Here is a 17,439-nt window from a genome sequence, read left to right on the forward strand (position 1 = left end):
TATGTTTTTCATTTCATTTTAAAATGATATCGTATAAAACAAACATTCTTGTTTATTTGAAAGCACACTTATGTACATACATAAGATAATACGCGTGGACACTCCGGAACGTGCCTTTGGGTCAGTCGGTGGCTATATCCACAAATAAAAAATACTTTTTAAAATCTATACATGTATTTTGTAAACTTAATATGTTTGTATTTATTTTTTGTTAAAAAATTGGCATAAATGATGATAAATTATTTCTGAAATTTTGTATTAGCCTTTTATTTATGTTGAACTTTTGAATTTTATTATTCTATATATTTTTTGTGCAAATATGAAACTGAAAGTTTACTTATGTCATAATACGAATAGAATATTGATCGTCAGACATCTCCAAATCACGTGTTTAAAGATAATCATGTAAGAAACCTTCAAAGTTTATATTTTTAAATATACATAACAATGATGCTACTTTTGTTTATTTACTATTTTTACGTAGTTCTCAAATGTACAAATATTATAACATAATTTGTGTAGGCTGTTCTTCTTTGATAAAAAAGGCAAGCTCAGGTGCTTGGCAAGTTAATAATTTATCATATTAAGTATATGTAGGTAGTCTACTAATTGGATACATCGTCGTCCATCTTTCAAAAAGGCGTATCTCGTTTCCTGTCGAAATTAAGTTATGAATATTTTAATAAATTAATTAAGGTATATTTATGTGATGAATGGGCATCATACTGTCGTGCAATAATTTTTAAAAACCCAGCAAACTACAGTAAGATTTTTTTTTATTATTTTCAAAGGCGAAAAAAAAAGGGCAGGTTAGATTCATCCAGAGATCATAATCCCTGTAAATGCCTTGACTCCATATTCCCTTCTGAAAAATGTTTCCCCTATCTGTTGCAACAAATTTAAATATGAATAACTCCCTAGGGAGTCAATCCAACCAGTCTGCAAGCATTTCGTCATACTCAAAACATGATGATATTTAATAAAAATATTATTACATGCATTAGACTCCAATGATATTGCCTTAAATGGTTATTAATTGCAAAAAATGTAAAAACAAAGCAATTTTTGGTATAACTTTCATTTTATTCCAAAAATGTGATAACGAAAATATGAAATTAATTATTCATAGATGGCGCTTTTATCATTTTTTATTAAAAATTTGCATTTTTACGTTTATTTTCAATTGAAATTTTACAAAACTTGGTTTGCGGAAACTTTACACTATATTATTTGTAACATACACCATAACAATATAATGTTGGTCCTTTTTACAAAATGGTGTACAAAACAAAAAATAAGATAAGTTGTTATTCATATAAGTTATTAATTATATTGTTATGGTATTTGTTACAATCAATGTAGTGTAAAGTTTCCGCAAACTAAGTTTTGTAAAATTCCCATTGAAAATAAACGTAAAAATGCAATTTTTCAATAAAAAATTATAAAAATTAGTTTCATATTTTAGTTTAGAATCACCTTAATAATGTTTTCTACTGAACGTCCCTTTAAGATCTTATAATAATGCAGGGTGGGCTGTGGTAGCCGGTTATATTATCGCCTGCAGGCGCCAGCCACTTTCATGTTTCCTCCGCTTCGTGGGTTTTCATATCCAACATGCACCTTATCATATTTTATTGAAAAATCCACCGCAAAGCCCGGGTTTTCCGAATTTCCCCTTTAGCCGTGTACTAAGGTACGTATAACCTGTAAATCGTGATGTGTATATAGATTTATACTTCGCAATATTTCAAACGTGAAAAATACGCGGAACTCTCTAATGTTTACTAAAATGTATTTTAGTTTCGTATCTTGCTTTGAAAACCCATGGTCTACAATACGGTAATCCCAAATTGGGAAAGTTTATAACAGCTGTATGAAATGCATGCCTTTTTTGTTCGACACAGGGGGATAAATCGCTTTTACAAACGTCAGTTGGTGTGCATTAGATTTGTTTTCATTTGTAGTACAAACTAATAAAAAAAACCTCGTTTTATTTATTTTATTTTATTAACATATTTGGCTTAGCATTTTTTTTTTTAAACATAAATTTCCTTTTATCCACGATTTATAATAAAAAATAAACCTAACAATTTTACAAGATTTATATTTAAAAAAATATACTGCATATTCCGTAGAAAGTTTAAATAATAAAACATTATACAGAAATACAACAAGAAAACCATAAGCACTGTTTCATACAGCCGGACAAAGTGAACAAAAGACTGTTTATATTATGAAATGCATGAATAAATAAATATAATTACCATTCACCAACTTTGAAAAAGTTCAAAAGGTTTGTTCTATACGAACAATACCCTACACTAAATATATTAGATACGTGGGAATAACTATTGCCGAGTTCATGAAGTCTATTTAATACGGCATTACAAGTATACACCGTCCGTGAATTGTTGCTACAAAACGGTGGCCCCTGTCTAGTCATTCTTCCAGGCACCCTGAAGTTGATGAGAGATAAGAGTTCAGGGCAATCCCATATTGACTATTCTATTATTCTACTTTTTGGTATGGTTTTTTATGGCCATTTAAAAAAAAGTTATATTGCATTCTTTTTTTGCATCTCGACATTTTAGAACTTTGCGTTATCGTTGTTATTAATATTTTTTTGTATTTTTTAAATATTAATTGTATAATTTTTAAGAACAATTTGTGAAAATAATTTATTTTGTTTTCCTTTTGTTTATTTATATAAATAAGTATGTAGTTTTAATAATTAAGCTATACTTAAAATATTCATTGTAATTCAAAGGGTCCGATCAAATTTAGTATTGTATCATATTTAAATTTTGTCAAACATTTCAGCTCAATACAGGTTTTTACCTAAAGAGCTGAAATGTTTACAACCAAATGTTACTCAATTCCTGTATTTGAAAATAAATAAATAAAATATATTGTTTCGCCTACTAACGAAAACGATATTTAGTATGTTTACTGGGTTCCCCGACTGGCACTTACACATTGACATTGACTGGCTTATTAAACATTCAAAAGCAGTGTACCTACCTCTTATGTCTATGCATTGCATACAAAAATAATCGTGTTACAAATGCCGCATTTGATATACCAATATGCATTCATAAGGTGCGGACTCTATAGATAAGACAACGAAAATGATATAAAATCTCCAAATTAATATGACTTATTTTTTTGTTCCAGACATTTCGCCATGGCTTCCCTTTCTCACCTACCGCCATCGCGTGGGACCCTATACAGAAGCTTCTCGCTGTTGGAGACAAATCCGGCTCCTTAAGACTGTATCCTTTTGACATAATGTATTATTTTCTCCATTAAGGAATTACAACTAAATAAACATGTCACTTCAGACAGAACCTATTACATTGATTTACTTTCTAAATAATGACCTGTCGTCACTCGAATTCCTTAAACGTCTGTGGCAAGGTAAGTACAAACCTTAAATATGTTAATATGTTCATTAAATTTACCAAATTTTGCTTAACAAATATTAAAGTTGTTATAATAAGGAATGAATACATGTATATTTTTGAATAATATCATATTTTAAAGCAGTTTAACTCTGTATTTAGACTTGTAAAATGATTTTATTCAAAATATCAAGAAAGCGTTTACACACACATGCTAACTTTTAAATTATTTACAAATGTATCTACAAAAAAATACTTAGTCTTTTTTCTATGTCAATTTTTTAAAAGCTTTTCTTTTTTGGATTTACCCTTAGTTTTTCCTTAATTTAAATCAAATTTTAACATTTGTAATTACGTTTTTTTAAACATCAGTAAAAGTGTTTTCCTTTTAACGTATTTTATACTTGATATTAAAAACATTACTTTCAGCATACGTGGTAAGTCATTTTCCTTTTATTACAGTGTACTGATATTTCTAACGATACCAAAAGTTACAATTTGTATATAAAAATAACTTCAAATAAAAACAAATACAAAAAATCGTATTTAGTATTTACATTTACCAATTGAAAATTCGTACATCTGAATTAATTTTCATCTTTAAAAATTACCATCTCGTTTTTGATTTAGTCGTTGTTCATATTTAGATATCTTTTTATGAATATTTAAGTTTTGCACATCTTTTAATATACAACGGAATTAAGCTTTACTATTCCTTGGGTGGAGTTGAACATCATTAAAATCATTTATTGCTTTTCCTCGCACCCGTTCAATTTATCGGCGTGATTTTTTCGCATTTTTCTTCCCCGCGCTATTCTCCTATAAATAACTTGTTATAATAAATATTCATACTACCGTCAGCTCAAAACCGTTTTCGTTAGGTGATTGATTTCTGAATTGATGAAGGCCTTCCTACCCTACCCGCCATACACTACAGCTACAGCAAACTGTTGAAACTTCATTCCTAACTAAAATAGAGCTTTGTAAGGTTTTGAAGATTTCCCCTTTCATTATAATCAAGAAGAATTGCATGAACTTCTTGGCTTACGTAGCTTCTTGATATAAACCTCTTTTAATGGAAAGGAAAATTAAACACCAAATACCATTTTCAAGTACAGGCTTAAAAGTGATATTTATTTTCAAAATATTCAATAATTTCACATGAATCTATTATAAATATCTCACTAATAAATTTTTCTCCAAAACTCAAACAAATGTATTCAATTACTTAATTTTAAAAAACTGCGGAGTTATTTTGATCGTTGTATAATTGTTATTGGTACTTTATGTTTTTTTCTGTTTCTTCTTTCAAAAAGTGTGTCCATTTTATATTATGTTTTAATGGGTTTATTTGTACAGTTAAGTAAGTTAGTTTCCAAAAACATGAAACCGATTTACCACTCTAACAATTTATTTAACATGTGGGTTATATGCGTAAAATTCAGTAATATTTTTATTTTTATTTACGCTTTTTAAAGTTAATTCATAACATATAATATATAATAAAAAATGTAATAAAATTATATTTTTTTTACAAATTTTCTTAAGAACATATTTGTTTTAATTAATTTGAAATACTACAATGCTTTCTAATCGTCGAGGTAACTCATTGTACAGTTTTAATCCTTTGTACAATGAGTTCTGAGAATCTCTTTATCTCCTGATTGGTAATTTCTTATTTTTTTATCCATAGTTTCATATGCATGACATCGTTGGTTTTTTTTTTTTTTAAAGGAATAACCCGCTAAACATCTATTTTGAGGCTTGTCAGCAGGTGGGATAGAGAGGATATGGAAGGAAGTAATGAAAAATACACCACAACACCCAGACCAATTGAGAAAAAAATCTTTCTTGGATTTTTTTCTTTCAACTGGCGGGAATCGAACCCGCGACGCCAGTTTCACAGTTGGCCATCTAACCAACTACGCCACGGCGCCTGTCAAAAAGTTAAATTCGGCTTTGTTTTATTTATCCCCTTAATCATTTTATGTATGAAAATTGCTGTATTGTAAATTATTTGTTTCTTTACTATCAGCTTTATAATTTTTTTGAGCATTATTTCTTCATAAGAAAATTTGAAAAAAGTCTAGTATAATTCCCCACTGTCTTATTTTGAAAAAAAAGGTACATTTTAAATCTCCTTTCAATTATTAAAATATAAAATTGTTTTTTGAACTTAAGAAATCATAGATAAATAGAAGAAAGTAATCCATACAATCTAGTTTTCATTATTCTTTTTTTTTCTTCTTCAGTTTTTGTCTCTCCTCTGCTAGATACAGGCTTCTTCCAAACGTCTCCATTCCTTCCTATCACCCGCTTTCACCATCCATGTTTTGCAGGCTATCGATGCAATGTCATCGACCAATGTTGATGCTGAAACAAACAAACATCATGACAACGTGTCAACTGATATATTTTGATGTAATGTTTTTTGTTCACAAAATAATTCATGGTTATTCCTCGAAAGAGTTGACTTAAAGTTTTTTTCTAATCAATGTGAACACGGATATGAAACTAGAAAAAAAAAGTAAGGCTGCCAATTTGTAAGAAAACAAAGACACAAAACTCGTTGATGCACCGAGCTGTACAATTATATTATAAGAAAATACCATTAGAAACCAGAGAACAAAAAAAAACATTTAAACTTAAGTTAAAAAATATGTTTTATTAATATTCAAAGCATTAACTTTGTGGTCCAACATTTTAATATTATGTTAATAAAATTTGTATAAATCAGAATTCAGATATATTCAATATCAGAATTCGCCAACCACATTATAGACTCAAATCATGAATTTAATAAAGATACCGGTGTTAAAGTTTTACACATAAATAATAAAGGACTGAAAGTTAATAATATGGAGATTTTTTACATAAAGAAGGCTTTGAAAAATAATGTCCCATCAATTTTCATCACGTAACTTTCCAATATAGTCCATTATTCGATATTTCATTGTAATGGTCACCCTACCCTCCCCCTCAATTTTTCCTCCTTTTCCGATTGTTAATCCTTTTGAAATATTAGCTTCATAAGTCATTAACCCTCGGTGGTGGCGTAGTGAAGCATGTGTCTAACCTGCATGTCGATTTTATATTTTTGCAAATCTACTATGGTGAAGGTGTGTAGTGGTATTTGCATGTTGGTGTAGTGTTGTTGTCCTGACGAAGAGACGGGTTACGTCTCGAAACCGGTAGACAGATAAGTCGGTGAGTGGTTTTATAAAAATTTTATTAACATAATATTAAAAAATATGTGTTTAGTAGATAAGTAGCTCTTAAAAAGTAATTGTATTCGAGTTGGCTTTAAAAATGATTTTTTTTTAAGTGTACGTTTATTATTTAGAAATGTTAATAATTAGTATATGCGAGTATTTTAATAATAATAAGATATAAGTTAATATAAGAACATTCATATATTATGTTTGTACTATTTTAAGACTAAATAAAAAATTAAATTTAAAAATAAATCTAATCTGTGGTCTTCCAACACTTCTGTTTGCTATGGGCTCCAATTGATTATTCTGGGCGTCCACCTGCCATCATTTTGCCTCGCCAAGTGTCCTGCTCACTCCCATTTTAATGTTGCCGCATGATCTATTATATACTGAACTTCGGTTCGGCGCCTTATTTCTCGATTTCTTATTTTATCTCTTAGACATACACCGAGCATCTGTCTTTTCATGGATCGTTGCGTACATTTTAGTTTCTGGCTACTTTTCTGTGTTACAGACATGATTTCTTGTCTGTATGTCGTCACCGTCGTTTATATTGGAGTGGTGAAAATCTAAAATACTTTTTGCCTTCAAACTTTATGCTGAATGCATATCCGTATTTTTGAAACATAGAAAATCGTATAGTGTAAAAGATAAATTCACAACGCAGCGGAACCGTTTAAAATCCCTAAATCATGCGAATACAAAGAATCGTCCTTACAGATATTACGAAGGAATCTTTTTACAGAGAATTCTATAATATTTATTCAACAGTATCAATACATTTCCGTATAAACCCCCTCTCGGCGTTTTCTGTTGGATTTATATTCAGGAGAATATCGAGATAAAAACCTTTCTCAAGATAAATGGCTTCTTTCTATTGGGCCAGAATCCGAATTTCTTGGTACAGGCTGATAAGAATATCACGTATTAATATACTTATTAAACTGTTTTGTACAAGTAGGTGTACATAAAACGTAAACTGTACGTAGAGATACATTCGTATGTACATTAACTACATATGTTAAAACGTTCTTAACTTATGTTTTAATCTATCAAATATGAAAAATGGGATATCATTATTATAACTGTAAAAAAATTATGTTCAATATTTTTTGTTTGCCAATTGCGCGATTTTTATTTTTTGCTTAGAAATAAATATATTGTTTTTTTTACTGGCAAAACACGGGTTTTCGTGTTCAAGAACTACCGTTGGTCGATAAAAAAATTTATGTCACATCAGATAGATCATCTACAACAATTTATTCGGTTAATTAATTTATAATATCTTAAGTCAAGAACTTGGTTTTACCATAGTGTGTAAAACTTTCGGTATTTATTGTTTTTATTTTATTTATTATTATGAATTTTACCTGACTAAATTTACCTGTAAAATGCATTCAAATGTTTAAAAAACGTGTGTTAACCAAGTCAACATACAAATTTCGTGTGTTAGTGGGCTCACTTGAATATTTTATTTAAAAACGTTCCGGCGCACACACAAAAGCAAAGGTTTCAGGTATCAAAGATTTGAATGTACCGTACATACTTTACTTTCATATTTTACTTTACTTTTATATTTTTATTCTTTTTTTCTAGTTATATGGAGATGTTGTTATATAGAAGTTTATTTAATGTCTTTTTTATTATTTTTATTTTTATTTCATCAGACAAATTAGTAAATTATCCCTTTTTTGTAATGAATTCGGGCAATATGTATTTTCTTCCCGTACGGACTACATTTATCATATATTGTTTTGGAGACAAAATAGATATGTTCTGAAACTACTCGACTCGGTACAAGCTGACGAGTAACTTTGAATGGTTTCGTTCTGAAAGCGTAATTAAATCATTTGTTCTATATCGCAGACCTCTAACAAGATGTGGTTGGTGTGGTATTAGAGAGGGGGAAGGAAACATTGAAAACCGATACTATTAACTAGAAATTCGTTACATAAGCTTTATATTTTAATTACAGCTTAACGTTAATCACTTGATTTTGTAAATTCAATTTAATTTCGTTATTTATACGTACAAGCCGTAATTTGGTTTGGGAATTTTCCATTTATTCTTCCTTTGATCATATATTTTTATAATCAATAACATTTAATGGTTTATGAGATAACTTTCAGTTTTTATTGCTACAAAGTTACCAAAAAGCTTAAGTTTGTGTAAAAACCAAATTAAAAAACTCTTGTGTTTTTAATATTAAACATCATTACCAAGTCGTTACTGAATTGTTTTTTAAATCTCAGCGTATCTTTATCAGTTGCTCAAAAACTAATTATCATTACCTAGTACGCTTTACAGGATAATAAAAAGGCTTTCTTGTTTCTCATATTGAAACTAAAATTCTAGATCTAATACATGGAGGCTAAAAACCTAAAGATTTTATATTCATAATAATATATTAATATTTTGTATAGAATTATAAAACTACCCTTTTTATATGTACACCAAATTTAAAGCTTGTTAGAGTACAATCCTCTAATTTGGTCTCCTTATTATTTAACTCACATTAAAAAACATTGAGTGAATTCAACGAAAATTTTTATGATTTGTTAATTTCAAACTCGGTAAGTATCCCGGTTTAACAAATTACCTATTTTTTTATATGAGAATCCTTAAATTTACATATCTTGGAAGATCGAAGAATGATTTTAAAAAAATATTCAAAATAATTCATTTCAAATCTGACGGTTGCGAACTCCTGGGCTCCGATTTCAATGAGAAGTTAACAGAGTTTTTTTTTCCATAGAGTCTTTATTCAATAAAATATACACATTATTACAATATTAATACATTATAAAGAAAACAAACTATTAAAATATATTTTGTCCCGATAAACTTTTTAATAATAGTTTGTCATCGGGTACTCAGACATTATCTATAATTAATAACCAAATAAAAAGAGTACAGACATAATACTGTAAACGTATAAAATAATATAAATAAAAAATCGTTTAAAGAAATGTTTTTTTTTTTTTTTTGTAAGAAAATAGAGTAAAATAATACAATTAAAAGGAAAGAATAGCAATTTACTTGAATATATTTTAAATATATGGAAAAAATTCAACACATATAAATAGTGTGTGCTCATAAATGTAATCAAAACAAGATAAAAAATAAAACTAAGTAAATCGAAAATGTCAATTCATATCTACAGAAAAAAAAAAAATAATAAGAAAATTAAAAGTACCTATTAAAATTAAGATCTAAAAAATGTAAATGAAATGAGAAAAATGTATTCAGTGAGAGATAAAAATAATGTTTTACATAAATAATAAATCAATATAGAAACGTTCTGTCTGCTAACCACTTACGTGATAAAAACATAATTTTATTTTTACTATGACAATTATAAGTAAAAATTCATTTTCAGCTCCAAAATGTATGTACTTTTACAAAAAAATAAGTATTTTTGTAATAACTTTATAATTAAGCACGTTTTTAAAAAAAATATATTGTAAATATTCCATTTTTCATTTAGAAAACTTATTTTGACTTAAAAGACTATTTAAAATAACTATTTTATTGTAATTGCAACTCTGTAAAACAAACTTTAAAATACTATCCCGGTTTACTCACATCAATGTTTTTTTTGTCATCCATCAAAAAAAATAAAACGAACCCATGATCCTGAATCTGCTACACTACCACGTGATCATGACCCGTTTATTTTTTCTGTATCTTTTAAAAAATATTTTTCTTTACATCTTAATCGTGCTTTGAAAGAACTTTATTGACGTATATACCTACCTTAGTATGTAAAATAAAATGGATTCTGATCGGTTTTATGTAAACATTTGTTTCTTTAACAATGCAAAAAACTTATAATACTAACATGTAAATAAATCGTTAAATCCAAAAAGTCTTTTTCTTTTGAATATCTTTGAAACGAAATAAATATACCAGGTAGCTTTTTCGCCGGGAGCTATTTTTCCAACGCGCTCATATTTTTTTTTCAGTATTATTTGCCGAAGGCGTTTTATTGTTTGTTAGGAAATAAATATTGTAATAAAAATTCATTTTCTTTCCAAGAAGTTTTTTTACGCCTTAAACCTGCAAAGATTAATTTAATAATAAGACATTTTTAAAATTAATTTTGTATTTTGCGTAAATTAAGAAACGTAGAAATACGGAAAACAGTAAACGGTTGAAAAAAGGCGTTATCATAAACTTGGTATAGGTATAACATGACAAAATAATAAAAACTTTTGATTCTATAAATTATTCACTATTTTACACAAAATATTCACTCAATCAGATTTATGTGATCTTTTCTTTGTCTTTTCATTCAATTACATTTTTAACAATAAAAAAAATCTCTCAACAGGGATAGAAAACCTTATTGAGAAAGGAATATGGAATCCAAAGTTTTTTTAAGGATTCGACATACTATCCAAGGATATGTATGTATGGGTACTCAAATTGGGGTTAAGTATGAGTACTCAAATTGTTTTAAATTATTTTCTTTGTCAGTAATAGGTATATCTTATAAAGGAATTTGCTTACTTAACAGGGTCCAAAAAACGCATTTTTCACGTTTTTTTAAATGGGAAAGAAGTATCTGCCTTCGTTAACTGGTTATTTTTCTTTTAAAATTATAAAATATGCCGGATTTATCCGCAGATTCTTTGAGCGCCTAGCCACTGTAGTCTCTAGTTGGCGAGAAAGATTCAGCTCGTCTTGTTTGAAATGAAAATATCTAAACGATTTTTAGGTATCAAGTGAATTCCAAAAGCGCAAAAGATCACGCAATTTTTTTTTTCGTTTTGGAAAGAAATACCACGCGTATTAAAAAAAATAATGACTTCAATGCCAAACTAAAATAAATTTAAAATTCTTTCTTAACAATTTTATTAGTTCACTTAGAAAAGAACTCAAAATAACAAGCTTTGGTTCAATAGATTATATTGTTTTTATGCTATCACGCCCGCCAATTAAAAAACACAGTAAACGAGCTTTTAAAGTTTTCGGTAGGAGAAAATATTAACTGTTGGTCACTTATTCTTACCTGCTCTCGGTTCTGTATCTTTGAAATTACTTCGAATTGGCCTCTTACTTTGTAAATATTTTCTTAGGTAGTTTAAATATCGATTTACGCATTTAAAAAAAAGTGTTTTTTGATCTTCTCACAACCCTTAAGTTATTTTAGCAGAGATGGATACTAGTTTTTAAAAGGAAATATAAAATAAGGCATTCACAGAGTTTGGTTGGTGTAAGAATGTATGTATATTGTTATTCATTTCTTCACGAACTTATACAGTCCATTTAGTTCAATTAAGTCAATTACGTTTTTAATGTACAAGTACGATTTAAATAAAAATAATGAAGCTTGGACAAAAAAATAACGACCTCAAGACAAGATCTGGTATGTTTGAGTGATCGTTTAAATCTAGAAAGACTTACACTAAAAATTTTCAGAACCTGTCTCGAGTTCACAGTACAATAAAATCGGGACATTGGTGCATGCAAGCCATTGTTCATGGTGCGCTGATCAAGGAGCAGCGTATCAATATTTCGCAACCAATGAATCAGAACATTGAATGCCACTTGTTCAAGTAACGACGGTGCATCAATCTAGCTATTTAATTAACTGAACATGACTATCGAGTCAATATCATTTCTACGTTGTTGTAGACTTGAGGTTTTTAACATTGATTATATCTCCGCAAGATAATTTTTTGTCTATTAAAATATACATTTTTCAAACTAGTGTCACACAGATTAAATATTTCATAATTACACCAGGTGACGACAGTTCACAAGCCGTATAACTGTCAAGTGTTCCTACACAATAGAGATGGTTTCAGTAAATAAAACACTTATTTTAAAACTGCCATTCTCAAAAAAACAAAATAAAGGAGTCGCGCGGTCGTAAGCGAGCCTATCTAGGGGTAATTTCAGATCTTCCGAAATCTGAGACTTACTCCTCCCTCTAGAGTAGCAGATTTTCATCCCATTATGATCGTGACTTTTTAAGCGAACAAGTTAGATTGATAATATAGTAACAGTAATTTTTTGTGTGACTATTTAGCAGCTGCTTGTATCAGATTTTTGCTCACGCTGGCGCTGTTCTAAACTGTTATTTTGAAACCGTTTCACGAATCAATTTCATTTGAAACGGTAACGGTTACTATTACTCCTTTTAATAATTTATTTATTTATTTATTTTACATAAACGGCATAAATTGCCTTTAACATATATTGAACATAAATATGAAAAAAAAAATACTTACATAAAAACATAACAAAAAGTTATAAAATTGCATAACTATAACAATAGTAAAAAAGTAGGTAAATACACATAAGCGACCAAAAATATTAACGAAATAAATACATAAATATGAAAAAACAAAAAAAGGAAAAACATTTTCAATTATAAAGAAAAGTTTAAGAATAATATGGCGAGAGAAAAAAAGAAATCAGACTCGTTTTATAACTATCAAGTCCAGAACCAAATATATTAGCCTTGTCCTCATACTGATTGCCATATCTATGGCGCCTAGGGATAGGCGAGTGCATGTGATAGTTGGTCCTAGAACTTGCAGAACAAAAAGGAGATCTGTGGCGGGTATGTAGACCCGGTACACGGAAACACACCAACTCCAGCAAATCTGGCTTTTGACTGGAACGCCCATCTCTAGTAAAAAAAGTACATGGTTTTAGTAAATTTATTTATTTATATGACGTATAGGCACATTTATTAGCAGTACATTAAATTTTACTCAATGTTTACGTAGTGTTATGTTTTTTTTATATTTATAATAAATATTTACGCAAACGCAATTTGGTAATTCCGTAATATTATATTACCTGATCGTTCCTTTGATGGAAATATTCGGAATTTTTTTCATTACGGACTTGTTAATTATTTTCTTCTTGTGTTTTTCATTTCTTAAACCGATTGCCTTCAGATCTAATTCACAGCTACCTTTCTCTGATGAAAGTATTCAATTTCATTTCTTTCCCGCCTACGCCTATTTCCTGTGGGTGGGTACATGGAAGAATTGGAATTGCCAAAAGCTTCAAGTATCTACGAAGATTAATTTTAATGCTTGAGCTGTCAGTCTTCAATTTTGATTCTATAAAGCTGAAAATAATATTTTGATATTCTTTTTAGCGATTGAAGTTAATCTACATTGCTCAAATTATTTTTCACAAATTCAACAAATAATGTATGACAATATTTTTATTTAAAAAAAATATTTTTTTAATACTTCTTTAACTTTTGAACAAACAAACCCTAGAACAAACGGTGCATAAATATACCACTGGAATTGGGGTATTTATTGAAATAACGTGCATTTATAGATCAGTCTATTATCTTAAAAAAGAACATGTTTTATTAAGTTTTCAAGACATAAATCAACACAAAATATGTGCTCTATAAAGGGTTAATAAAGGCGTTTAATACAAATTATCGCAATCAATAATGAATTCATCACGTATAACAATGTCTGAGGATGTTAAAATGTTTGCAGACAGGCTGGATCTCCTCCCTAGGGAGTTATTCAGATCTAAATTTGTTGCAAGAAGTTGCAATTTGTTGTTGAGAAGCGTAAAGTTGTAAAAATGTAGATGTTTAATCATAGGCATAACGGAGAATGTTACAGGTGTATAAATTGGCCACTTAAACCAGCCAATGACAGATCATAAGCCCTGTAAATGCCCAGACTTCCATATTCCCTTGTCAAAAATGTTTTCGCTCTCTGTTGAAATAAATTTAATTGACTTCCACTATCCATAAGGACAATTAGTAAATACCCACAATATAAAATTGCTATCAAGAAATGGATAGTGGAGGTGGGTTGCGCACGGATCGATGAGGGGATCAAGCCAGATAGGTTAAATTTGTGTACAGCATATGAAATTTGGTCTACTGGTCTATATAAATTGTTCGTGTTTTTTTATGATTCTTTTAGTTTATGTTGCTCATAATGTTTATGATAATTAGGTTTAATAGATTAATTACGTTTTTTTTTAAAAAACATTATGTGGACGTTTAAATAACGCGTGACTCGGCGCGTGACACCCCACCCCAATGAGGAAACATTATTCTGTATAAAAAAAGAGTACCGACATTGTAAAATTATTAATAAATAAATAAATAAGCATTTTATGACGACGTATCTTGGTATTTTTTTATTATTTTTATGATGTGGTTCCTAAAGTCAAATTGAATTTATTTTCTAAACAGCTTCCATCAAGAGTTTCTTGTTTCCTTATTATTTTTCCGCTGTTTATTGAATTGCCTAAAAAAATATAGTTAACTTCCGCAATTCGTGACAGTTGTTGGATTTTTTCCTTTGTAGATCTAAGCAGAAATCCCAAACGCCTAACCGGAAAACAAAACAAAAACTAACCTTATCAAACACAAGCTCCTTTTTCTTGTTCCGACAAGCAAAGTTTTCTCTACAACTTGTGTTTTCAAACACTACTGTATCCGTTACTAAAGAATATATAATGTCCACAGGCAAGAGTATAGCACAAGTTTTATTCTTCATATCAACTTTGCTTCGCCTTAGCTTTGTCATTAAAACTTTAATTTATAAAAGAATTTTTAATAAATCACAGTTTGTTATACAACATACTGGATTTACCCTGCATTTTAACTGATCATTAACCCTGGACCCTAGAATATCATTTTTACTTCTCAGGGAAAAATGCCGACTCTGTTGCAATATCTGCCTGTTTTCACGGATCTTGCATTTGAGTATTTATTTATTTATTTATACATCAACGGTTCAAAAAACTTTTTACGAAAAAAAAAAAACAGAAATAATCACAGAAGTGCACAATAATCATGTAGTACATAGTATGAAAAAATAGAATAATTAAAACAAAAAAAAAATGTGAACACATAATACAAAAAACAAAATAGTAAAAAAGAAACACAACATTTTTAAATAAAAGATAACAATAACCAAGAAAAAATCTTATGTTCTAAATATAAATATAACACAGTAAAGTTGAGAATAACTAGATAATAATAATAACGTATTTCCTTCTCTAAAATGTTCTTCCTCAAGGGTGTGAAATCTATTATTTTGTCTATAAACATTTGGACAAACTCAAAATATTGTTATAATTAAGTTTATTTATTTCTTATTTGAACTGACGATATTCATGTTATTAAATTATTCAAATCCTTGCGAAATTTTGTATTTTCGGCTAAATATATTAATATACATACAGCTACATATATGAGTATACTTTAATCGAAATTTCCTTTTGTTTGTATTTTTTATTTGAAAGGATTTTCTTAAAACAGGTATCTTAAGAGTTTGTGGCTATAATCCTCCCTTGTAAACATACGTTTATTTGCAATGGAGAATTCCGTATATTTTAACCGCGCCAATCTCCCTAAAGCGGTGATATGTGGCTTACACGGTTCTCGAACCACAAAGAATACAATCCCTGCGGGTTTTGCCTAACAGAACATACTATCTTCTTATACCCACTTAACACTTCCATTTCAGCTCAGAACACTTATTTTCTTAGTAAAATTACTTTTTTATTTGAACATTTATGTATAGGTACAGCTTCTTACTTTATTTTACAACCTTTATCTTCCTTTATAGGTAGACAACAAAGAACCTAAATTTAAATGTATTTACTTGTGTATTAGAATGCTAAAATTTTTAAAATTATTAATGCAGATTTTATTGATTTCATGAAAATTAATCGAATATATTATTATAATTTTCGGTTCGGTGATCTTTTATATCATAATAGTAGTTTGGCAATGTTGCATAAAACAAAACGCGCCAAAATTTTATGATTTAAAAACATGTCATAAAAAACCATGTATTTCATCATCATTCCCCTTTCTGCACTCAGTGCTTAAGGCATTGCATTTGTAAAACAAATGCAGTGTATTTCGATCATCTGTTACATCCAGGTTAGGTTATTAGTTCTACTCTTCTGGTGCCAGTCCTGGAACAATGAAATCTTGCAGTTTAAACAATTTTTTTAATAAATATTTCTCGTCCGTCCTGCGATAGCACAAAGTTATGTTTTGAGTAGTCATAGAAGTTTACTGTTAATACCATTGATGCAGGCATGTACAAGGAACATTTTCGCACATATATCACAAAATGAACAAAAATGCAGTTATACTATTATGTCAGCCCATCAAAGATATTATGTTACAAAAATTGTAACATATGTAAACGAAAAAAAAATAAAATAATAATGCATAAAAAAAGAACACACCTGTAGTTTAAACTGGTTTTAGTTATTTGGAAAAAAACGGACACAACTCATGTGAACACCTAATATATACATTTATCTAAAACGCAATGATAAATTTGCCTTATCGGCTTTATTTAATTGTTATGTAATTTTGTAAATTAATATAAATGTATATTATTTTTTCAATGATGGCAAATACAAAAATAAACGAGTACTTTTAACGATTTGCGTCACGCAAATACAATTTTATTTCTTATGTTCTAGGCATCTCAGTGTAACATTTGCAGAGAAAACTAATTTTCTCGAACATAACAATTTAATGTAATGCCGTCATTACCATTCTAGAAATGGTGAATCCAGCTTTACGTACAAGATGTAGATTTCTTACTAATAAAAATCATTTTATTTATTTATTTGGTGATAATAATTTAATCGTTTTGTATGCCACCGTTCTTCTAAACTTTTTAAAACGGTATATTCAAGTTTTTATGACATAGCTAAAAATTTCGGATTGGGAGCCATTTTTAACTCTGTGTCTAGGCGGATGAAGGAAACAGTTCCAAACCGATATGTGCCTACGCGTATAATTATTGTACAGAGTTTTATAGTAAAAGTAACATAGTTTT

General features: G+C 28.9%; 1 protein-coding gene across 1 annotated transcript in view; it reads left to right on the forward strand.

Moving 5' to 3' along the window:
• Window positions 1-3,941, forward strand: part of LOC148279966 (syntaxin-binding protein 5-like) — a 289,500-nt gene extending 285,559 nt beyond the window's left edge. Inside the window, exon 2 of the mRNA XM_088229137.1 lies at window positions 3,175-3,941. Within this exon, the coding sequence (XP_088085263.1) occupies window positions 3,175-3,309 (135 nt within the window). The 3' untranslated portion in view covers window positions 3,310-3,941. The remainder of the gene's footprint in view (window positions 1-3,174) is intronic.
• The last annotated feature ends 13,498 nt before the right edge of the window (window positions 3,942-17,439 follow it).

This window comes from Micrasema longulum, unplaced genomic scaffold, assembly GCF_059751315.1.
Source record: "Micrasema longulum isolate JH-2025_06_02 unplaced genomic scaffold, ASM5975131v1 h1tg000639l, whole genome shotgun sequence".
Classification (NCBI taxonomy): domain Eukaryota; kingdom Metazoa; phylum Arthropoda; class Insecta; order Trichoptera; family Brachycentridae; genus Micrasema; species Micrasema longulum.